This window comes from Aspergillus pseudoviridinutans (genome assembly GCF_018340605.1).
Source record: "Aspergillus pseudoviridinutans IFM 55266 DNA, scaffold_2, whole genome shotgun sequence".
Lineage (NCBI taxonomy): Eukaryota > Fungi > Ascomycota > Eurotiomycetes > Eurotiales > Aspergillaceae > Aspergillus > Aspergillus pseudoviridinutans.
This window is the reverse complement of record NW_025091282.1, coordinates 657973-681532: the sequence shown is the minus strand read 5'-3', so window position 1 is coordinate 681532 and position 23560 is coordinate 657973. Positions and strand designations below refer to the sequence as shown.

At 50.4% G+C, this 23560-nt stretch overlaps 10 protein-coding genes across 10 annotated transcripts; 7 read left to right on the top strand and 3 right to left on the bottom strand.

Annotated features, from left to right (window-relative positions):
• Positions 1-399: 399 nt before the first annotated feature.
• Positions 400-1402, top strand: Asppvi_002298 (uncharacterized protein; the record flags this gene model as incomplete). The annotated part of the gene is given in 2 exon segments (XM_043298288.1): positions 400-1000; positions 1017-1402. 2 exon segments carry the CDS (start codon positions 400-402, stop codon positions 1400-1402), a joined length of 987 nt encoding a protein of 328 aa, XP_043154223.1.
• Positions 1403-5008: 3606 nt separating this feature from the next.
• Asppvi_002297 (putative homeobox and C2H2 transcription factor) lies at positions 5009-7621 on the top strand (the record flags this gene model as incomplete). Its single annotated transcript, XM_043298287.1, has 1 exon — positions 5009-7621. One exon carries the CDS (start codon positions 5009-5011, stop codon positions 7619-7621), a length of 2613 nt encoding a protein of 870 aa, XP_043154222.1.
• Positions 7622-8380: 759 nt separating this feature from the next.
• On the top strand, positions 8381-9588 carry Asppvi_002296 (uncharacterized protein; the record flags this gene model as incomplete). The annotated part of the gene is made up of 2 exons (XM_043298286.1): positions 8381-8867; positions 8945-9588. 2 exons carry the CDS (start codon positions 8381-8383, stop codon positions 9586-9588), a joined length of 1131 nt encoding a protein of 376 aa, XP_043154221.1.
• A 251-nt stretch (positions 9589-9839) lies between these two features.
• Asppvi_002295 (putative ubiquitin-conjugating enzyme) lies at positions 9840-10974 on the top strand (the record flags this gene model as incomplete). The annotated part of the gene is made up of 4 exons (XM_043298285.1): positions 9840-9901; positions 9970-10064; positions 10119-10837; positions 10891-10974. 4 exons carry the CDS (start codon positions 9840-9842, stop codon positions 10972-10974), a joined length of 960 nt encoding a protein of 319 aa, XP_043154220.1.
• A 1379-nt stretch (positions 10975-12353) lies between these two features.
• On the top strand, positions 12354-13172 carry Asppvi_002294 (nucleotide diphosphatase; the record flags this gene model as incomplete). The annotated part of the gene is made up of 1 exon (XM_043298284.1): positions 12354-13172. One exon carries the CDS (start codon positions 12354-12356, stop codon positions 13170-13172), a length of 819 nt encoding a protein of 272 aa, XP_043154219.1.
• A 248-nt stretch (positions 13173-13420) lies between these two features.
• Positions 13421-14342, bottom strand: Asppvi_002293 (CybS family protein; the record flags this gene model as incomplete). The annotated part of the gene is made up of 5 exons (XM_043298283.1): positions 13421-13586; positions 13640-13759; positions 13843-13909; positions 14068-14085; positions 14201-14342. 5 exons carry the CDS (start codon positions 14340-14342, stop codon positions 13421-13423), a joined length of 513 nt encoding a protein of 170 aa, XP_043154218.1.
• Positions 14343-14886: 544 nt separating this feature from the next.
• On the bottom strand, positions 14887-15921 carry Asppvi_002292 (MDR family NADP-dependent oxidoreductase; the record flags this gene model as incomplete). Its single annotated transcript, XM_043298282.1, has 1 exon — positions 14887-15921. One exon carries the CDS (start codon positions 15919-15921, stop codon positions 14887-14889), a length of 1035 nt encoding a protein of 344 aa, XP_043154217.1.
• Positions 15922-17690: 1769 nt separating this feature from the next.
• On the top strand, positions 17691-19723 carry Asppvi_002291 (DEAD/DEAH box helicase; the record flags this gene model as incomplete). The annotated part of the gene is made up of 2 exons (XM_043298281.1): positions 17691-18064; positions 18130-19723. The coding sequence occupies 2 exons, from the start codon at positions 17691-17693 to the stop codon at positions 19721-19723; spliced, it is 1968 nt and encodes a 655-aa protein (XP_043154216.1).
• Positions 19724-20576: 853 nt separating this feature from the next.
• Asppvi_002290 (uncharacterized protein) lies at positions 20577-21020 on the bottom strand (the record flags this gene model as incomplete). The annotated part of the gene is made up of 1 exon (XM_043298280.1): positions 20577-21020. The coding sequence occupies one exon, from the start codon at positions 21018-21020 to the stop codon at positions 20577-20579; it is 444 nt and encodes a 147-aa protein (XP_043154215.1).
• Positions 21021-21863: 843 nt separating this feature from the next.
• Positions 21864-22784, top strand: Asppvi_002289 (uncharacterized protein; the record flags this gene model as incomplete). Its single annotated transcript, XM_043298279.1, has 2 exons — positions 21864-21984; positions 22060-22784. The coding sequence occupies 2 exons, from the start codon at positions 21864-21866 to the stop codon at positions 22782-22784; spliced, it is 846 nt and encodes a 281-aa protein (XP_043154214.1).
• Positions 22785-23560: the final 776 nt, after the last annotated feature.

Genomic DNA, 23560 nt, shown 5'->3' with positions numbered 1-23560 from the left:
GTTGTCCACGATGTAGGATTTTGTATCATTGCTCAGTGTCTTAGTGGACAGCCTTCCTTAGGCCAGGTCATTCTGCGATTATATATACCATAGCTGTTAAGTGAGAGCCTGTGAATTTCCTTCTATGGTTGGTTCCCTAACGATTTCCTATAAATACTTCCTGCATTATGAGCTTAAGTATATAAGAACTATCCCCTCACTATTCTAACTATATATCTAAATTTAATCATATCTAGACCTTAAAATGTCCGATTAAAGAGCCTCTCTATCAGCAAAGGTCCGAGTCTGTTCTCCAGCGGCCTCTCTTCCATATTCCTCTCCGTCTCTTCCTCTTCAACTAATTCCTCTCCCACTTCCACTTTCTGCATCACGCAATTACTGATCAAAACAACCCAAACAATGCCCGTCCGAATCCTTGAAGGAGAGCCCCCCTGCCCCCCGCCTGGGGCATCCTCCCACTGGACATCTACCTCCTCTCAGAATGGGATACTCCGCATTCTTCCTACCTCGCCGACTCTTCGCAGAGCCCCGTCCCTGAGTCCCCATCTGACCGACGTAATCGGCTTATTCGCCAATTCCTTGCGCTGGGGAGTGCGGGACGTCAGGTACTTTTTACCTTCCCAAATTTCTATTTTGACACCTAACATCCGACGAATAAAGCAGCCCTACCAGTCACAAACTGAAACCCCAACACCTACAGACGCTCAAATAACCGAAATCCTGCATCCCGCGCGTCCCGAGTGGCTCCGGCCCTACGCTGAGTACACGGGCTCCCTAGACGAAGGACTTTATCTCCGTCTCTGCTACGACGCAGACAAAGAAGAGGCGCATAAGTCCCCTATGGTCGCAGAACCTGGACGCGGCTTTTTCGTAGGACCAGACGGCATTATCTTCGATGATAAAGAGCTTTTCGGCGGCGAGGGAATACATCTGGCGACGTTCTTGGAAATCTTCCCGGAGAGGGTCACAAATGTGGGGTCTGTTGCACATGTTGAGCTTCGTGAGAAGGTTCTCAGGGATATTTGGAGGAGGATTCACGAAGTTGGAGGGAATATTGAAGGTGAAGGGGAGGACGGATACTCCGATGGTCAAGGGCGCTCTTACGGGGATGCGGACCGAGGACCCGCTGCTTCGATATGGAGAATATCACGCTGCTTGTGTCGTGACACATCCGTTTATTGAAAATGAAGAGACTCTTGATGGAAACGGGTTGCTACATGTGTTTTTGGATGACACTGGGAATGTGGTTAGGCACTGGAGGACGGATGATGAAGGCGGGGACTATGATTTTGATGGCACATGGAAGGAGGGGAATTGGAAGGAGGATTTTATGAGTGGGAGGGGGGAGCTTGGGGCTTCTTATCGCGAGGGAGGTGTTAGGGGGCCGCCCTATGAGCTTTAGATGATACTTCACCGTCTTAATGCTATCGATGGCACATGAATTGTCTTTTCTGGCCGACTGGGCTACATAGAGCTACATAGAGCTGCAAGATGGAGTTGAACAATATCCAAATGCGGATCCTATAGTCTATGTGTCTACAGTAGACTGGATTCACTAAGATCCAGGTGCAAGGATACTCAGTATAGGGTTTATTTCGCAGCCTTACGGTTAAGGACTTTGGGCCAAAAGTTTATTTGCCTTATGGCGGCTGTAGTCTGCTGTAGCTGTAAGGCCACAGCAGTGTACCACAGCAATTCCGATTGGCCGAGATCAATAGCGGGCCCTGCGGGATTTGCATCTACTCATCTCTTAAACAATAACGGTGAAAGCTACGGAGTAGAAACTCGCGAAATCCGCTCTTTGGGTTTAGCCCTCTAAGCCTCGCCCTTTAGACCCTCCTAAGGCCCTAAAGCTTCTACTATTACCTAGGCCCGAACCCTGCGCTGGGAGTGAGCGGAGCGAACTCTGCCCAAATTTTGTAGTTATTATACAGCCTGCTCCATGGTACTATGGAGTAAAAACCCTTCTTTAATTTCCAACAAGTACCCATTAGATGTCATGTGCAGTTCTGCGCTATCGGCGTACTTTTTTTGAGTATAATTTGCAGAGTGGATTGAGCATTGCCATCATTGTAGTAGCTAGAGACGATCACATGAATTAGGAACGTTATACCAAGTCCTCTCTCCGGCGCTTTGTTGCTCAAGATAAGTCTTTCACGCTTCCAGTAAGTGGTTGGGCTTGCCAGCATGAAGGCCTACAATAGTGTCGGCCGCCTGGCACTTCTGTTGTCTCTAGGGACAGCACCTGTCTCGTCCGCTCAGCTATGGTATTCACCCGATGGCCTGCCTGATACTCAGTATTCTTGATGGAAGAGGCTTCTACAAGAATCGGTTGCTTTCATGGAATCCGTAAGATCAAGATTCCGTCGGAGAAGAGACTTGCTAATGGGTATAGAACAATTCATAAAAACTGAGACAACCTGAAATGTATGGTTGGCCAAGGTGTCTGCATTTCGTTAGTAAAACCGGAATTTTCAGGGAGCTATCCAGGGTCTAACTCAAGGCAGCTCACCAGGAAGCACCAGCTGGGACGTCGTCACCACCAACAGAACATCTACCATGTAGCCAACCATCAACGATAAATCAGAGACAGGCTGATAAAAGGCTAGGACCTTCACAATGTTCCCCGGCGACTGGGAAGCTGGCCTGCACCTAGCCTAGTAACCGAATCGCCAACCTACACAGCCTTGCTCACCGACTTCACCACCTACCTACACTAGTACATATACAGTCAACAAAACAGAGCAAAGCATGTACATCGAATACTCCAGGTACTGCCCCACGAGTGACAGGGATTACGAAGATGGCTTCCAATGGGTACATCTGTCGAACGACTGCCACGACCTGTAGAACCATGTTGTTCACTAAACATATACACTCCGTTCCCAACGTCAATACAGGTCGTAGTCTCGAGCGTCATTCAGCCTGCTCCATTGCAGTAGTCTGAATTTCTACTACTCATCAGGATAGCTCGGATCTTGGACATTCTGCCCGAGTCAATTGAACTGTATCTATTGAGACGTGCGCGTTAGGGTCAGTCTTATGGCTCCTGCAGTTTCAGTAGACTACTTTATGATAAGGAAGATAGCAGGGTAGTAGTATCACTGGGTATATAGAGTATGAGTATCTAGACAATTGCCAATTGCCAATTGCTGTAAGCATGCACGTGAAGATTGTGGCGGGTCAGCTCCTGCTCCACATAGCTAGCCATCCGTTGTTGGACGCAATCCAATTCAATGAAGATGGGAAGCCCGCTACCTTCTTTAACAGTCGCAATCATTAGGGCAGATATAAAGGAAATCTAGGTTCATCTTTGGGCGATGATGGAATGCGCAATCTTCTAGTGAGACATAGAAGCCAACCACAGACAGCAGACAGGTCAGGACAGCAACTGAATCATGCAGGATGGAGAGGATTGTTAGGGGGAAAGATAACAGGGGAGAGAAGACTGCTGAGAACAAAAGACTGTTAAGAAGGGAGACACTGAGGAAGTGGAGCTGCAGCGCATATACAGTCTAAATGATCTGCAGTGATGCAGTCACCAGTGCCGAATTGCCCCCCAAACATAGGGATGAGGTAAAGAGGCTTGCACAGGTAGAGTTGCATACACCACACTACAGCTTGCATAGGAGGCCATTTTTAGTATTACTTTCAGGAGTAGGTTAAATTACGCAGGGCACTTGCTGAGGTTAAGTAGCAACATGATCTTAGGAAGGTACTAAACAATGCTTAGTAGGTGTAGAATGGTAGTGTAAATTATGTGTAATACTTTATAGCAGCAGCTTACTATTAAGATAGCGTACGGGAAATGCAGCTGTAAATGGCCTTAGTAGTAAGGTAGTCATTTTCAGTGTTAATTTCATATATGTAAGTTAGTTTCATGTCCCTACGGTCTGGACATGTGGGAAGGATGGTCGCGTGGATATGGAAAGTACGTCAGTGCAACATATGCCAGAGCTCCAAATGCCGACTGCTTGTTGTCTCAGACGTGTTGATGACACGAGTCGGAATAACTGTAGTTCTAAATGTGATTGATGGATTGTCAGACCAAAGTTCATAAAAAGCACCAACATACGTCAAGACCAGAAGGGATCAGCCTTATTGATCAAGTCGACAACGCCAAGCATCTGAAATCGTCGTCGCACGCGTTGATACGAAGAGTCTTATCATATCGATGATGATAATCCATTGTCCCCTCCTCCGATATCGTTGACGAGCTGATTCGTTCCTACCCAATCGGGAAGGGCAGGGCGCGTCCCCGCAACCAAAACCTAGTCTAAATCAGGCATAGTGCTGTCATCGAAGGGCGCGCACTAACCGTACATGCAGATGACTCAGGCATCCCTCCGGACTTCGCACGCCTGTCTCCGAACGGGCAAATCCCCTTCTTCCCTGGGATTGGGAGCCGTCATGTCAGTGAACCGAGACGCGCTATCTCTCCACTACTGTCCATGGGTAACGCCGTGGCTGCTCAACCCTGGAAACTGTGGAAACAGGTGGCCCTTCACCGTGCAATTCGGCGGGGGTCAAACTCATCGGTCATGCCTACTAGGCCGAACGTGATCATCAGTACCAGACAACCCACCAGCGACTGAGCAAATCAAAATTAATGGTCACAGAGTAGGCTATCTGAATCCTTGCTAGTCGACTGCCTCCAAAGGCGACGTAGACGATCGTTCCAACTTCCAGGCCTGCAGTCCAAACGATTTCCTGCAAGGTGGTCAGAACAAAGAGTGCTTGACTTGGTCCGTCGGTACTTCGGCATGCTTCTGATACCCCAGACGAAGATAATATCGGATCTTGCCTACTAGACTATCTGTCCCTCTTCCCTCCATCAGCTCCTCCATTCCACCCTGAACTTTCAATCATAGGCCTGCTCTGAGTTTACTTCGTTTCTATTCCCCATATCGAGTCAACTCGAACAACACCGTTGATCTCGATCATTCCAAGTCGATTAACCGGCACTGACTCAATACGGCATCGGTGTCGGAGTAAAGTATCCCTGAAAATGGAATACTTCGATTTCGACGGAGCCTCGTTTGGCTCCCATGCCCCAGACGACGATGTGGCTTCTGACAGGTTTGAGCTCGATGAGAACGAGGCAATTGAAAACTACGAATCCCTTCTACATGAGCCGCCATTGGACTTTTCCAATGACCTGCCGGAGCAGGATGATCTCAACCAGCAGACTGAACCGCCGTCAGTCAATGCGCAATCTAACAATGCTCTTCCAATTTATCGAGCCAAAGAGCCCTGCGACTTTTGCAGACATATGAATCTGGACTGCTTCGTTTCAGACAGAGGAGCCTTACAGAATGGCTGCACGTGCTGCATAATATTGTTCCGAGAGTGCAGCTTCACGCACGCTAAGATGCCTGGCAAGTACATGGAAACTCTACAGGCCATCTCAGAGAATGCAGATATTCCAACAGTTGGTCCAAAGGGGAGGAAGACGCTGAAATCACTTACGGGCATGACCATGGCGGAAGATATGGACGGCCGAGGGAGGAAAAGCAGTTCTCGTCTTTCCCGCGACGCTGTACGGATCCTCAAGACCTGGCTTCTGGAGCATCTTGACCATCCTTACCCCTCCGAGCAAGAAAAAGACGATTTGAAAAAGCGCACTGGCTTGAAGAGAACCCAGATTAGCAACTGGCTTGCCAACGCGAGGCGGCGTGGAAAGGCCCGGCCTTGCCCGCCCAGCAATTCTTCGGTTCCTGGGGCCATAGACATTCCCGGGCAGCAGCAACAGCAGCAACCAAACATCGCGCTCATGACGCCCCTTGAGCGATGGAAGTACTCTCCACCCGAAAACGAACCTGCTTCCACTTCCGATATTCTTCGAGCCCTGGTGAACAACCCTTTGGATTCGACACGACAGCCAGGTCACGTGCGTTCCCTTTCTCGGAAGGGATCCAGCAATGACTCAAGCCATACGAACTCCAATATATTCAAGGCCCCATCCATCAGCAGCTTCGGTGAAAGTCGGTCAGCTAGCCGTTCATCCATCTCTGACCTGTCCTTTGCCTCTGCCTTCTCCCATCGGTCCTCCTTGGAGTCCTTTGGTTCAATGGAAAGGAAGGAACGTCGTCGTCGTCGCAAGCCATCAACAGCCTTGAACCCTTTCAATCAACAGAAGGCCCGCAACTCTCGCATATTCCAATGTACTTTCTGTACTGAAACCTTTGCTACCAAGTATGACTGGCAGCGGCACGAGAAGTCATTGCACCTTGCCCTCGACAAATGGACCTGCTCACCTCAGGGGGGTGTGGTGTACGTCAACGGAGCCAATCGGTGTGTCTTTTGCATGGCGAGCGACCCAGACACCGACCATCTGGAGTCTCACTGCTATAGTACCTGTCAAGAGAAGACCCTGGCGGAGCGAACATTCTACCGCAAGGACCATCTCAACCAACATCTCCGGCTGATGCACAATGTCAAGTTCAATTCATATATGGACCAATGGCAAAGCACAACCACAGAATTAAGATCACGTTGCGGATTCTGTGGCATAGTGCTCACCACCTGGAAGGATCGTGTGGAACACCTGGCTGCGCACTTCAAGAATGGTGCTGATATGACCCAATGGCAAGGGGACTGGGGCTTCGAACCATTCGTTCAAGGCTTAGTGGAAAATGCTATGCCCCCTTACCTTATTGGCCAAGACCGGAAAACATTAAACCCTTACACAACCTCAAAGTTTCTCGGACAGTCATGTTGTTCGCCAACTACTGCGTCTCCTGGACTCATTGAGCCCGAGGACGTGAACTGTTTCCATCGTCTTCAGCGCGAGCTCACTGCATTCATCCGCAAGCAAGTTGCAGAAGGCTCCATCCCGACGGATCAAATGATACAGGACCATGCTCGGATTGCGATATATGGCAATACTGATCCTTGGAACCAAACCTGCGCCGACAATCCAGTCTGGCTCAGTCTCCTCAAGCGTGACACGGGTCTTGAAGTGGTGCCTGATTCGGAACATATTCAATTGGAGAACTTGAATATGCAGCCGCCATTCGCGGCTCATGGCGGCCTAAGGCAGCCGCCAGTTGAAGGCAATCTTCTGGCAAGGTCGTTATGCAACAAAATGCCTTTGAAACCGGAGAATTTCAGTCCTGCACTGCAAAGTCCTACGTTCCCTGGGACTGGCCGATTATCAGCTGCTCCGAGTATGCCTGGAAGCTCGGCTGCTAGTTTTGCTGGTAGCTTCGGAATTGCGCCGTCTGGGGTCACTTCCGGCCTTTCGACCGACTGGGGAAGCAACTTCTCGGCCGGTGTTTCTTCCTTCTCCACGCCTGCCAGTGGGTCAGTCGACCAATTCGTTCAGATGGGATTCGAGCCGGAATTTCTGCAGCAACTCAATGATCGGTATGGTGAAATGCATATTGACGGAATGGACGCAATGATGTTCGGAGTAGAACAAGAACGTACGCGCAATAGCGCGTTGGTATCTGAGGGCGAGGTATACAAGCTGGCAGGCTCTACAGATGCTGCTGCACCGCTCTCCAATGTCGGTTCGGCACCTATCGATATTCCCAGTCCGAAACAAACTGGAGTCGTCACCCATCAAGATCAAGCGTCGATCAGAGATCCGTTCTACCCTAGCGTTAGTGGGATTTGAGTCCACATGTGAGACATTAGCGTCTGATAAGAGCGTGTCACGCAATCTGGAGATGACTTGGTCAAGAGGGGTCATGGGAAAAGTTTCCTTTGTCTTCTGTCTCTTCTTGTCTTCCCCGAGTATGCATTGAATGAGAAAATTGTACGTCGTTATAAACTGCAGCGTTAGTTCTTATATACCATTTAGATTTTCTTTTAATTAATATGCTTCGACCTGATTATGTCAAGGGCGTAGAAATACGCAGAGAGTGCCCCAAGGTCAATGTGTGATTGGACCGCCTACTAACACTGTCATTGATAGGGCGCGCAACTGACAAGAGCGCTCAACGTTTTGACCACAGGTGTTTAATTCAGTAGCCGCCTTAGTCATGTTGGATAAGTGGCTGTACTTTTCCCACTATTTCTAATGACAATCTAATAGCAATTATTATTCATCCAGATACTGGTTTCCGCTTCCTGTTTATTATCGGGAAGTGCATTAGTCGCTTTTGTTTTGTTTGCCACGATCAGGTGGGTGATTGACATGTGAAAGCGAGCCGTTGCGCCAACAGTTTTACCTGCATATTCGGACATTTTCACATTGCTTGACATCTGCAGCTAAAATTCCTCGCTCTTTCACATGTGGTCACTAAATATGTTGAATCATCCAGGTCTCACTGTCTGCTGAAAGACTTGCGAGACCTGCGTTTAGATGTCCCGTACTCAGTACTCGCCAGAGTCTGATAGCCGTGTCAATCAGCTCAACTGAGAGAAAAATTAGATGGATCCAACAGTATCAAGAACTGCTACCATGGCCTATTCAACTGGACTTCCTGTTTTACTTCCCGCACTTCCTGCCGCGATTAGAAGGCGGATCCCGCGCCTCTATTCCTCTCTTCACCGGGCCGTGGAATCGGCCGATCGCGATCGTTCTGACACAGCGACCGACGGGTCGGTAGGGCCGATGCGACAAGCGGATGGTCTTCGCACATTGGCGCCATTCTCAACACCGGACTTGGGCTATTTTAGACCGCCGTCGGCGGCGGCGAGTGACTTGGGGGCCGAAGAGCCTCCGCGCCCTGCGACAGCGGGGAGTAGTGTTTGTCCGGAGTCGTGCGATTCGAGGTCCTCGGCTTCGTCTTCGTCGGGGAAGACATTGGAGGCCATGGATTTCGATGAGGGGAGGGATGGCGAAGCGATGGATCGGGCGTCGATGCTAGCGAAGTACGAGGTTGAGTCCGGGTTGCGGTGGAATCGGGTGGTTCCTGGTATGCATCTTGCTTCATCTCGCACATGCAATGAGCGATCGCCGTGATGTGAAAGTATGCTAACCTATCGACGACAGCGTTGAATCTTCTCCGTAACGCGGGATACGAAGCTCAGCAACCCACCTGCGACGGCCGCTTCGTCCGCTCACTGTACATTAATGCGCTGGGGTACCTGCTCGACGCTCTGCCGGCTGATCTGACTGACGAGGAATCAATGACCATTCACCACAATCTTCCTGCCAGGGTCAAGACCACGCTTGCGACGTCCGCGGCTGCGCAGCCTGGAGCCGGAGCCGGTGTTGCCATGGTCAATCAGGGCGCTGGGACGCGGTATCCGACGGAGCGCTCGTACCTGCATCGTTTACTGGCGTCTAGTATTGTGCAGTTCTTTCTCATCGTGCAGTTCTTGCTGCCGTATGTGAAGATCTTGTTGCATCAGGTGTACCGGTATGAGAGATCGCATCGCATCACGGAGCGTCTTGTGACGGCGACATTGGATGCTGCTGATAGTCTGGGCAAGGGGAGTGTCAATCTGGGGTCGACGGTGCTTCGACTGAACGAGGGGAAAGTTGGGACAGCGTTTACGAATCTAGCAGCCTGGTGGGTGGAGGGAGTTGCTGGCGGCATCTATGAGGGAGTTGGAGAAGGAATGATGATTTTGGGGCTGATCCGGCCCAATTCTGAGTGGGAGAGGGTGCCTATTCAGATGCAGGGGCGGTAATTCCGATGTGCATCGTAGATTATGATCTATTAGAACGATATAGACTTATATATAGAATTTGAGACGAATTGATGACTTCAAAACACTCTCTACACCCCTCTGTTTATGTTGATATGACCGCGGAGATAACGGGCTTAGGATCTTGGTTGTGGGGGCCAACGTCCAGCATGGCGTCTCTCGGCATCAGCTACTTGTAAAGGAGGAATCATATGCCCAAATTCACTTGAACGATTGACCGACCCATCAGCACAATGTCCTCATCCAGATTACCAAATATCCCTGCTCTACGTAGACAACAACTCCTGCTTGAATTGTGAGTATGACTGCCTCTCCTTGAACTGTACCGGCATTGTTTATGTTTGCTAAGCGTCCCTCCTGCAGTGCCAGCTTGAAACATGCAGCTCCCCCGGGAATCTACATTTCCATCTCGCCAGGCGATCCTACTCTGTGGTCCGGCGTGATATTTGTGCGGTCGGGTATATTTGCCCTGACCTCATTGTCTGCATAGACGCGAACTGACTCAATCGCAGGACCGTATGCGTCTGCTGTCCTCCGATTCCAGATTCGATTTCCTGACTCCTTTCCCGAGCTTCCACCACTCATCACCTTTTCGACTGACGTTTTCCATCCTTTAATTGTACCCCTTACTACATATACCTTCAGCACAGGCGCGTCGACCGAAGACCCTGTTAGCGCGACGGACGAGGAGCGACTACCCCCGGGTGGATTCAGTCTCCGACATGGCTTCCCTCACTGGTTTGGGCGGGCGAGGAAGACAGGACGACAGTCAACAGGCTCATCCAGGCCAGTGAGTGCGAATGGACGGAATGCTGGTGAAGGGGAGACGACAACTGCGGATGGCCCTTCTTCTCCCCCACGTCAGCCCAGTGGTGGAGAGGAAGACGAGGATCTCGCCAAGGACAAAGGAACCGCTTCGGACGCAAGAAAATCGGTACCGGTAGCAGTGCTGCTGAACTATATCAGATCAACGTTTGACGATGAGAACGTCCTTGACTCTTTGCCTCTCGAGGCTGCGGGAAACCCAAGTGCGTGGCACGCGTGGAAGGCACACAGAAGAGAAAATAGTGAATCGGCGACGAGCAATTCCAAGCGAGGGAGTCCGCAGGCTCGGCTTCCTGGTGATTGGCATTGGGACGGTATTTGGGCGAAGCGTGTTCAGTATGAGATTGAGGCTAGTCATTCGGATCAAATCTTGTTCGGAAATGCTCGCGGGACCACCGATGAGATGGTATGTATGCTTCGATTATCTTCTATGGCTACGTACTGACGCCGACCCGTTAGATACGCTTTTCTCGTCAGGATGATGCCACGTTGGCTTCGATCAAAGAGATGATAATTCCTCCAGTCGGGGACGCACATGAATAGTTTCATTCCCGGATATAATTTCACTAATGCAGGCTGGTCGTCGACTGCCGCTATCCTTGCAAAGCGACGAATACATTACTCTGACGTCGCTGCCGGGGGACATGTCCTTCCCAGACTTAGAGCACATCCCAGCTCGCACTTGCCGTTAATATTCGTCCCCAGGGACAGTCTTCAATACCTCTCTCAACTTGATCTTCCCAAATGCAGGGAACATCCTCTACTTTTCAGCATACCAGTACCAATTGCATCTTAGAGGCGTTTTGGATAACACTAATCATGTCTAACGACTGGTTCTATCGATACCAAACTACCATTCTCGCTGTCGTCCTAGTTTTCGTCCCTATCATTGTGATCTGCAGCATCTTCATGACTGCTCTTGCATGCTCTGAATACTGGTCTACACGACGAGGTTGCAGTTTCTCCTACTTCACTTGCATCTGTGGTCTCCGGTCAAGAAGTCAGCGCGAGAGGAATCATTCTAATACTGATAACGCCAACTCCTCTGAGAGGACTGAATCATCGCGGGCCTCGGCTGAAAACAAGAATCCAGTCTTGAGAACTGAGCAACCCTAGAGATACCGTTAGCTGTTCGCGTACGCTCTATCGCAGGAACTTCCACTGTTTATGCACCGACGTTGCTTAAGACTGCGCGGGGGCATTGCTCATGATAATGCAATGGTCTGTTCATTCAGACACAGTGGTCTGGCGCACACTATTTTCGAAGTATTCAGTCTTACTCCGCGGCGAGTCTGGAGATTCTGTCACATGAAACAAAGCGGAAATGGAGGTAACAACAAGCTATGCAGGACTTGTCAGCCTATTATACATAAACCCTGCCATCTGGATGGAAGGGGCGCTACCTTCTTGAACACCGAAGTCCCTCCAGATGTATCTTTACCAGTTGTTGAACCGAAAGTCGCTGCAAACCCCATTGTGCTTTCGAAGCTAGCCTAAGGGATGCATCGCGATAGCAGTTGCTTGTCATCAGACTAGACTACAATGTTGTATATAACCTGGATTGAAGGTTGACCATACTTTGTCTTGTTCAAACAACTGCTTTAATGTCCTGTTGCTATTGACGTTGCAGGGCGTCGTTCTCTTTGCTGCTGCTGTACATAGTTTGAGTGACTGTTCCTACCAGCATACGACACATATCCAAAAATAAAATAGTTACAGGTTTAGTACTGCCAATGTATAAGGTAGCTGATGGTCAAATATAAGTGATCAATCGGGCAACCGAATGAGTCAAGCGCTACTCCAATTGGGGTATATTATCTTTCGTGTACCCCACACGAAACGAGGCCAACATTTGCTTCAGACAATATTTATCATCGCACGCTTCTCACACCTCCCAATCCCACAAAAGCACAAACAAGGCAATGGCCGACTCCAAAGGAACCCTTCTGTCGCAGGTCGACGACACCACCTCCGATCCTCCACCAGCCTACGATGCCAGCGCCGCACCCACCCCTCGCCTTCCACGCCCACCACCTCTCTCCCTCCCCGTCCTCAACACCCTCCGCACGAAACGCGTAATCCTCGCCTCGGCCTCCCCCCGGCGCCGCCAGATCCTCTCCCTCCTGGGCCTCCCCTTCGAAGTCATCCCCAGCAATGCCGCCGAGGACTTTCCCAAGACAATGGAACCCTTCGAGTACGTCCTCGCAACAGCAACCAAGAAAGCGCAGGCCGTCTACTCCACCGAGATCAACAACGAGGAGAAGGGCGAGCCGGCGCTGATCCTGGCCGCTGATACCATCGTGGTGGATAATGTCTCCGGCTCGATCCTGGAGAAGCCGCGCTCGGAGGCGCAGCACATCACTATGCTGAAGATGCTGCGCGATAATCGGGTGCATAAGGTGTACACGGCGATGGTGGCGATGGCGCCGTTGGAGAGCGCGCGGCTGCCCGGGTATGCGCTTGAGACGCACATCGAGGAGACGGACGTGGTGTTTGATGGGGAGGTTACGGATGATTTGATCGTGGCGTATGTGCGGACGAGGGAGGGTGCGGATAAGGCGGGCGGGTATGGGCTGCAGGGCTTGGGGTCGATTCTTGTGGAGAGTATCCAGGGGAGCTGGGATAATGTTGTTGGGTTGCCTTTGAAGGCGGCGTTGAGGTTGATTGAGAAGGTGGTGGCTAAGGCGGATGATGATGATGATGGGGATGAGATGTTGGAGGGTGAGGAGGATGAGGAGTAAGGAATAGACGGGTTGAGCTGATGATATCCTTTGGTATGATACTACGCTGGTCGTTCGCTATAGATTCCCCGATGTGAAAACGGCAATGGTATAGACAAAGTCTTCGGTTTACATTTTATAGCCAACGGTAGAGCAGGCTAGGCTTGACGAGACAAATAGAAAATTTGGCACATGTACATAGGCAGACGCCTGGGAAAGAATCATCGAAATCAAATGCAAAGCTCAAACAACACCCTCAGAAGATCGGTCTATGCCTTCCACACCCGCTTGATGGCTTCTGTGATACCAACGTCGTTTGTCTCGAATTCATACAAACCGACGGCGGTGGTAACAGTGAAAGCACGCAGTAGCCAGTTCAAGAACGTCTTGGTCTTGGGAACGCGCTTCTTGGGGAAGTAGTCGATGATAGAGGCACTGTGACGTGTTAGTTCCGACTGTCTGTAAATTGTCGAACTGCTAGAACATACTGGAAACCAATGTGGGAGTGGATGACCAGCAGGGCGCAAAGGACAGAGTCCATGACGGGGTTCAGGGAGCCGGCAGCGAAGGGAGCGATGGTCAGAGGGATCAGTCCGACGGAGACGAGTCTAGATCCGCATCAGCGTCGATTGTCTTGGTTTATACTCCTCTATCGGGGTCTTCATAGCCAGACTTCCACATCTGTACGCACCTCTCGAATGTCCAGTGGTAGCTACCTTCCGAAGGGTGAGGCTTGGGAATAGGAGCGGGATCGTTCACTAGGAGTCTTGTGTCAGTCCATCGTTTTTCTGTTTCGGGTATGAAAGCTGAATGTATCGAATGCTGCGGACTGCGAATTTCGCTGAATAACGGCGTGTACTTCGGTCCCGCATCTCAAACAGTATTGAGGCTGTTAACGAAGGGGCTTTCGACATACTTGTTCCCTGAATGACCTCTATACACAACCTGTTAGCTCTACTTCGTCCCATACACCCCTCTTGATCAACGCAACACCCCGCAATCACCACTAATCGCGACCGTAACCCTCATCAAATCAAGGAGTAACTCACGGGGCAGGGGAGGCAGAATCTGCTTCTTCGCAGAGGCATGGAAGGCCACAACCTGCGACACGTTCTTGTTCACCAAGGGCGACCGGAAGGCAGACAGGCAAGAACGCCCAGAAAGGAGGGACTGGCGCGCAATCGAAGCCATCGTGACGATATGCTGAGAACTCAATCCAAACAATATCCTAAAGCGAGCTGCACTGCGGACCTGAGGGCGTTTAGGAGTCCTGAACCTGCGGTAGTAATTCGACGTGCACGCTTGAGATCGTGAGGTTGAATTGGAACCTCGGGAATCCGATTCGGGATGCGGTCATCACATTGTGCGCACTCTGATTCGCTAGTGGCTCTCCGCCCAGCCGAAAATGGCCGATGTTCCGGCAGATGGATTTTGTATGGTGTCTTTTGAATGCTTAGCTGTCGACTGTTCAGCATTGTACTTGGACTTAAGCACGTCGATATTTGTCTACAGATATTGAGTCTACAAAGCTGTTTCCGGGGCTACGTGTTTTCACTGACAATCGCAGCGGAAGTCGCCATCCGACGTGCTCGGAAGTCAACACCAGAGAACCAAATCTGAAGAATGTTTTTGCGCCAGGCATATGTAATTCATTTTCGCTCATATCTCGTCATGATGTGTCTATGAGATGATTATACTATTAACATGCAGTAATTTCCACCAAACTACCTCCCATCTAGAACTTCAAAACGGCCTTGCCCTTGTTCTTACCGTGGAAAATACCCACCAGACCCTCGGCGGCGTTGTCGATGCCGGTAGTCTCGTGCAGGAGAGATTTGAAGGATCCCTCCTTGATCCACTTCTGCACGTTCTTCTGGTGCTCCACAGTGTACTTGTCACCCATGCCAGGGTCGCTGACGATGAAGCCACGCATATCAATACGCTTGGTCAGCACATTGTGGATGTTCTTGATGGGGTAAGGAGCCGCGTTGTATTGGGAGATCAGGCCGCAGACAACGACACGACCGAAGTTGTTCATGGCGTCCAGAGCGGCCTCGAGGTGCTCGCCGCCGACGTTCTCGTAGTAGATGTCGATACCCTGGGGCGCCAGGCGGGCCAGTGCATCAGCGGGCTTCTCATTCTTGTAGTTGAAGCCGCCATCGAAGCCCAAGTCCTTGATGATGTACTCGAGCTTCTCATCGGAACCAACACTGCCGATGACCTTGAGACCCTCGTGCTTAGCTAGCTGACCAACTAGCTGTCCGACAGCGCCGCTGGCAGCGGAGACGAAGATTGTCTCACCCTTCTTGGGCTTGCCAATCTCGTAAAGGGAAGAGTAGGCGGTCAGACCGGGCATACCCAGAGCGCCAAGGAACACACGGATGTCCTCAATGCCAAGGGGGTTCTCTAGAGGGCGGATGCGGGCAACCTGGGAGCCGTCGAGGACGATGTACTCCTGGATGGGGACAAAGCCGATGACCAGATCACCTTCCTTGAAGGAAGCATTGTTGGAGCGGAGGACCTTGGCAATTGTCGAGCTTTCGATGGGCTTGCCAAGCTCAAGAGCGGGAGAGTAAGACTTTACGTGAGGCTCGCGCATGCGGCCACGCATGTAGGGGTCGAAGCTGGTGTACAGCGACTGTAGGACAACGCCATTCTCGGGGGCAGGTGTGTTGGCGTCATAGTCGACGGGCTCGATGGTAAGGTGCTCGCCGGGGACGGGGTATCCCTGAGGGACTTTCTTGAAGATAAGCGCCTTGTTTGAGCTCATTTTGGCAGTGAGTGTATGAAGTGTATGGAGAGTATTGGGGAATGAAGTGTATTAGAAAGATTTTAGAGGGGTCTCGATAATAAATAGCTAGCCCGTAGCTACGAAGAGCAGATCCGATTTATATACTGTACCTCTCTAATAGCCTAGGTAAGTACGTAGCATAAGCGGGGCAGAGTCAAATTCAACGAGGTTGAATAATGATAAATCTGCCTGGATTATCAAGCAGCGAACACCAGAGAAGCTACTTGAGAAATCAAAAAAGTGGAAAGTACCTAGGCAACTCGTCTGGCCGAGGGGCTCCTTAGCAGCGGAGTGGCACCCAGACCAAGTTACCCGCTTGAGAGCCGGAGACTTAAGGTACCATATTTCCATGGATCCAAGCCTTCATGGCTGATGAGTGGAGCTATCGGGATGATTCATGTCCATCCCCGACGGGTGAAGGACACTTTCTAGGAAAGAGAACCGTATGTTGAGACTGGCGAGGGGCATGGGTGTTGCGCAATGATGAAAGGCAAGGCGAGACCATGATTTTTGTACGGAGGTGTTCCCTAAAGCAGCCATGCTCCCACGCTACGCATATCTGGGATGATCACTAATAATGCACTTTAATGTGTTGCAGGTTTTGCTGAGCTGCAGGCATAGATATTTTGCTTAATAATAATACGACGAATGGTATGATTATTCTTCTGATTTAAGTCCCTGTAGCGAGAAATTAGCTAGATATAGACAAAAGGTGAGCACCTTAAAGTAACCACTCGTAGACTATTGCGACATTACGTTCGTAGATACATTACAGATGAAGTCATAATTCGCGTAAGTTGCATGTCATTCTTGGCTAAGATTAGTAAAATCATTGCGCGTTGAGTAGCCGCTTCGTTTTAAGACTTACATAGCAAACTTGATCTCTAGCATTTCTAGATTCGGTCTTCGGTACCTTATTGACGTTGTTCGATAGCCAATCTGGATTACGGATAGTTCAGAGCAGTTCACGCCACAAGTTTAATACTAGGACTCCATGTACATCTGCGCCGCCATTTCAAGGGATTTAAATGAGGAGATGCATTTCCCAATCGCTTGAACAGCTCAAACCCTCAAACGTGCACGCGAGCGCTTATTCTTTATCTTCGATCTGGAGCATMGAGTCAACGTGCAGTCGATCACCTGGTGGGAAAACTCGAAGGAAGACTCCGTGGTACAACACCACCATTATCACCAAACCTCGTCGGTTGTACTCCGTAGATATGTCGAACTCAATAGTACTCAGAAGTCAGAATAATGGCACTAACTATCGAAACTATTTATCAGAAGATGCCTCTGCAATCGGGTATTKAGACAGATGCTACGGACTCATCCCTTTGTCAACTTTGCGCACAAGAGACATGACTGAGAGACTGTAGCATTGGATAGTAGAACGTAAGTCACACCGTACTTGTTTTGATCCGTCGCCTGTTCATTCGTGTATTCCTGAAGTATACTGCTGAGAAGCACCACAGCTATCTACTTAGTGCTTCTTGGTGGATGTGGTGCCTGAGGCTACCCGGCCAATCACAATACATTTGCCCCGAGTCTCGCCGCCAGAATCTCACCGCCTGCAGCTTCGAACTTTTCTGCCGCTATTTTTCCCTTTCCCAGAATGATTTGAAGTTTCAGACTGTGGCTAATCCTGCATCAGCCAACATCATTTTGAGATCGTTTTCATCTCGATTTTTGTTTTTCTGGGTTTAATTGCTGATATATATTATCAATTATATTCCTCCTCTACTGATTTAATGATGCTGGGCGCAGTTCGCCGTTATGGCGTTGTCCACGCTCTGCGAGCCTCCGTCCCCCGTGCCCTCTGCAAACCGTCGAATTCGCAGCTCTTAAGATGCCAGCCTTCTACCATCACAACCTTCCCTCAGTCCATTCGATTGCTGCATAAGTCGTCGCCTCTCTTTTCATCGGCATCCGCTCAAGCACAGGTGCAACCTGATGACTTCGAGTCGGCTGCTCCGCTGCAACCATTGACCGAGTTCGCCGACTTGGCTGAGCAGGGACTGGTGGACCCAAAAATCATTCGCGCAATTGTTAAAGATATGAAAATCAAAACTATGACCGATGTCCAAAGCCAGACCTTGCGTGAAATTTTGCAAGGAGATGATGTGTCAGTATATGCTCTCGCCTCTCAAGGCCCTTCGACCGAAACTAACCGTGCATGTCTTTCTACAGTTTGGCCCAGGCAAAGACCGGTACTGGAAAGACGCTTGCCTTTCTCACGCCGGTATTTCAGAATATCATGAAAGACCCGTCCTTAAAGGCGCTGAACCGGAGGCGGTCACAGGTGACTTCCTCCGACATTCGCGCGATTATCATCTCCCCTACTCGCGAGCTGGCAGAGCAGATTGCTGTGGAGGCTCGGAGGTTAGCGGCTCACTCGGGTGTCATTGTGCAGACTGCAGTTGGTGGCACTCAGAAGCGCGAGGGTCTTCGTCGCATCCAAAGAGAGGGATGCCATGTGTTGATCGGCACTCCAGGTCGACTCAAGGATGTCCTCTCCGACTCTTACAATGGTGTCACGGCCCCCAATCTGTCCACTCTGGTACTGGACGAAGCAGATCGTTTGCTGGATGATGGGTTCTCGGAAGATATCATACAAATCCAGCGTCTTCTTCCGGATCCCATGAAGGTTGACCGTCAAACGCTCATGTTCTCCGCTACGGTTCCAAAGGAAGTCATGCGAATGGTCCGTCAGACCATGAAGCCTAACTTCAAGTTCGTCAAGACGGTGCGAGATGACGAAGTCCCTACGCATCTCACAGTTCCTCAGAAATACGTTATTCTCAACGGCTACGAGAATGCCATGCCTGCTCTTCTGGAGTTTGTGACGAAATATGTCGAAGGAGAGAAGGAGAATCCGAATCAGCGCCCGTTCAAAGCAATTGTCTATTTCAACTCAACCGTGCAGACTAATTTGGTCTATGAGACTTTCCGCAACATAGTCGAGCAGCGTCATCATCCGCTTCGCCGTGTTCGTGTCTATGAAATTCATTCCCAGCTTACTCAGGCTCGGAGAACACGCTCCTCTGACTTCTTCCGGGCCGCTAAGTCTGCCATCCTTTTCTCGTCCGATGTGACAGCTCGTGGCATGGACTTCCCCGATGTGACTCACGTGTTCCAAATCAGTATCCCCAGGGACCGAGCCACTTACATTCACCGTCTGGGCCGCACAGCGCGTGCAAATAAGACTGGCGAGGGCTGGGTCCTCACCCACCGAGGAGAGATGCCTGAGTTCGACAGGCAACTAGAAGGCATCCCAATCAACCTAGATAAGCAGACCTTCACGACGGCTACGGTCGATATGAGCAATCCCGACCTCGACCCCGAGTCCCCCGCAACTAGATTTATCAAGGAGGTCAAGGAAGCCGTGCAAGAAGTTCCAGAAGACCTGAAGAGGCGAGCATACATGGCCCAGGTTGGCCCTCTGAGAGGTTACTTTGCCCGCAAGCGGGACCTAATCCAGGCCATGAACAACTGTGTTGTGCACGGCTATGGCCTGCCTGAACCCCCAAACATGAGTCCGTCCACTGCCCGTAATCTGGGGCTTGATCGAGTACCTGGTGTTCGTGTTGCGGGCAACCGCCGTTCCAGCGACGACTTCTCGACAGGCCGTGACTATCGCAGAGGCGATCGCGATAACTACGCTAGTAACTCTCGCCGTGACCGCGGGTTCAATTCCGACCGCCGCGAGTCAAGGTTTGGCAATCGCCGCAAGGCCGATGATTTCTCCAGAGGCCGCCGACATGCCGACAGAGACAGCTACTAGACCTATTTTCGTTTCTCAGGTCCAGTTAAAACCCCTGTGTAGACTCAGCCAGTGTTATTGAGCGAGTCTCACACAGCCGATCCGCTTTGAATTTGACAGAGAGATTGCATTGGGCGGCGTTATACGATCTAACAGGACACTTCTCATCTCCTCATATGTTTTATTTCACCTGGGACTTCTGGACTGTGGAATGTTCGCTGGATTTGAATACTCGTGATTATATGGCTTGACGACCCATCTTATTGTGTATTATAGAGATTCCAATGTGTATTATTGATACTGTTGTTCGCTGTGGATTTTGATCTGGACATAGAGTGTACAACATGTCAAGGAACAATTCTGGCCAAGTTAGATTTGAAGTGATTCTTTTATTCAAAATCGGCATAGGACAAAAAAGTGCAAGAAGAACAGTAGGGTTAGCTTGCAGACTTCACATCGGTAATTATGCATTCTTTAAAGTCCATATCAAGGTATCAAGTTCAAACGACAAGAGCCGACCAGGGAACAGGGAGTCGCTCTACTGCATGCGACTCTCAAAGAGAAATATGTGACAAAAGCAAACCCCAGAGCGCCTAACTATCCAGCCTGCATTCCAAGCATTGCCAGAAACTCAGCGACCACCCCCAATTTTCGCTGGAAAAAGCACCAAAGCCAGGCAGGTAATTGACCAGCTTTTGTATCGCATAAACCAAACAATGCACATAACCCATAGCACAAGTCATAACCCATGAAAAATGAGGTTGCGTCTCATTGTGCCCATGTCTGGCAGTCAGCGACAACAACCCGCAACCGCGATGCCGAGACCTCGGCTGGTGTCCACAAATCCCCTCAGCGGATTGGGATGCGATGCTGCTCACGTTCGAAACACATCGTCAATGTGTCCGCCTCTGCTCTCGATCTCAGCAATAAGCTCCTGCCTCTCCTGTAGCTTCATGTGTATGAAATCCACCGTTTTGCGGAGCACGATGCTCTCGCTCCGGCCCTGGCCTTCCAGCCCCGGCACCAGCTCCGTAAGCCGATCGAAGCCCTCTCTAATCGCGGCTCGTCGCTTCTGTTCCGAGGCGATGTGGTTGTTCTTCTTTTCTTGTTCTGTGAGACGTGGTTTATCCCGGTCTGCTGCTGATCCTGTGCTTGTGCCTGAGACGGCCGCTTGCCTGGAGGATGAGGGGCCGGTGGGGGTGGTGGAGGAGCGAGTATGTGCGTCCTCTGCTGATGTGCTTGCGCTGGCGGGAACGGGAGAACAGGAGGGTTCGGAGGAGCTGGAGGCGAGGGATGCTGGTGGTTGTGCAGATGGCATGTTGCTTTTCCCTTTTTCCCTTCTTATATTGATGGTGGGATTAATTTGCGATCAAATTGCTGTGACAGGTTGAAGCATGTGACTGTGTTTTTTCATGTGACTCTGACTGCGGAGGACCAGTGGTATATACACAAGGCCACTGAAGAAACGAAAACAAACAAGCTGAAACAGAAACGCAAATAATGAGTGACAGGGTTAGAGAAATAACTGGATTGGAGTCTTGAGGGTTGTAGAAATCAAAACCATATCGAGAGAAAGAAGAGAAGACCGTTCTGGCTCTGGCTCTTGTTCTGGTTCTGGTTCTGGTTCTGGAGGATCCAAGGATTAAGAAAGCCAGTCATCCTCCGCCCAAACCTAGTAGCGTGCGGAGAATCGATCCCCATAGGTGTTTCGAACTCCAATTTTCGGTGTTTCTACTCCTTCTTTCTTGGCCCTCACGCTGGTTCTCGCTAACTGGATAAGTCCTAGCTACTTCGTACCCGCAGCACAGTACAGTCGAGTCTCGACTTAAGACACTAGTCAGAAAATAGAAATCCGCGTCGCCGTTAGCCGCCGAAGGAGGTTGGCCAAGCCTCTGAGGATCCGCTGTCTGGGCCTCTTCACGTCATCGGTACCCTTATCGAATATCTCCCCATACGAACAGACAATTCAGAGTTACTCAATTCTTTCTGTTCTTTCTTCGTTAACACTGCTCCTAAACAGCTTTCTGTATCTTTAGATTGTCTTCCTCTGTCATCTTGCTCACAACTGCTATCAATCGAACATCGCGGCGTCGATCTATGACCTCATACTAGACAAGCTCAACCTACGACGTCCGCACTTGATAATAGCCTGGTTCAAAATATGAGCACTCATGCGCCTCTTCGCGGCTCCTGCTTATGCGGTCGCAATCAATATTCGATTGATATCCCAGATAATGTGACAGACCACGCTCATATATACTTCGACAGCAGCCGGGATCGCCGTATGTATTTCCGGCCAAGGAATCATGCCATTCTCTGTATCCCCACCAAATCAATGCAAGGCTAATGTGCATCAGGAAAATCATATGGGTCACCTCTCACGGCATGGCTGCGAGTTCCCCTGAGCTGGTATCAATCCCACACCGAGTCTTACTTTCCTGATGAAACACATGCCACCATTCGTCGGGTCTTTAGCCCTAATCATGCGCCTCACACACAGCGCATCTTCTGCGGATACTGTGGCACTCCGCTCACATACTGGAGCGAGACTCCTCGAGAGGAGGCGGACTATATGTCTGTGACGATTGGCAGTCTGTACGGCGAGGCTCAACGCATGCTGGAGGACCTCGACCTTCTTCCCGGATCGTCGGATGAAGAAGAAGTAGAGGAGGAAGAGGTCGGGGAAGCAGAAGAAGAAGAGAAAGAGGGGAAAGGAGGCGTGGCTGTGAGTCCAGCCGAACATACGCAAACTTCGTCCGCCCATTCAACAGTTGTCGTGCCTTCGCCGGCTCGCGCGCCTGCCCTGACTCGGAGCTACCGTAGGGGTACGACGCGGGGTATACCTTGGTTTGAGGAGATGATTGAGGGAAGTCGACTGGGCCGCATAATGAAGACAAGGCGCGGTGTAGGGGTCAGCGATGACAGCTCGACGACAATAGAGTGGGAAGTGACTGAGTGGATGGATGAGGGCCCCAGCGAAGGAACGCAGGCCAGCTCAGAAGATGCACGAAGCGCCGTAAAACGAAAAAGAGGACATTACGTCGACACCGAGGGACCCGGGTCGGCCGCAAAACAAATGTGATGCTAACGGATTTCTACTCACCTTGTAAACGAGAAATTGGTGGGCCTTCGATAATACTCAAGGTACGCGCAACAGGAGCACCAGTATACGAAGAAGCTCTGCCCCCTTATTCTCCAGATAACAGCAATATGTCCATGGGCCTCGATTTCCATGCGACCATCCCTACAGCTAGGGTCAGCTTGGGCGTCGACGGACTTGCTGCGTTCCCGTATGTATGAAAAGATCCCAGAATCAGAAGGATAAAAAGACAAAAAAAGGTGCTTCCATGTTAATTGCTTGGTTTCAACTTGCATCTCAAGGAGGGTATATACGACCCAAGCAATAAACAAACACAAGTAAGATGACGTGAATTGGGAGTGCCTGAGGTGTGCTCTCTATCACGTAGCTGGTTTCCCAAATAGGAATCGCCTCGCTTAGGTTGCCTATGCCTACAGTAAAGTGAAGGATATCTTCCTCTGCTCTCGCACACGGTGTTCGTTTAAAATAAATGTGTCATTATCTGCGTGTATGCTTGGAAACAATCCATTCCTTTGACCTCCTTGGTAGTCATCTTAATATCATATGCCTCTTTGCCTTAGGACTGAGATTTCAGCTTAGCCCTCGTTTGGATTCAGAGCAACATTCAGCACCGCTTGATAAGTCGTCTTGCTGTCATCTCATCTCTCGCCTTCAGGAACACCAGCCTTGAACACTCCGTGCATGGGTGTCGCCTTGTGTAGATACCGACTGTGCTCAAACATAGGACAACCCGGTCGAACAGGTATGCTTCCCTACTT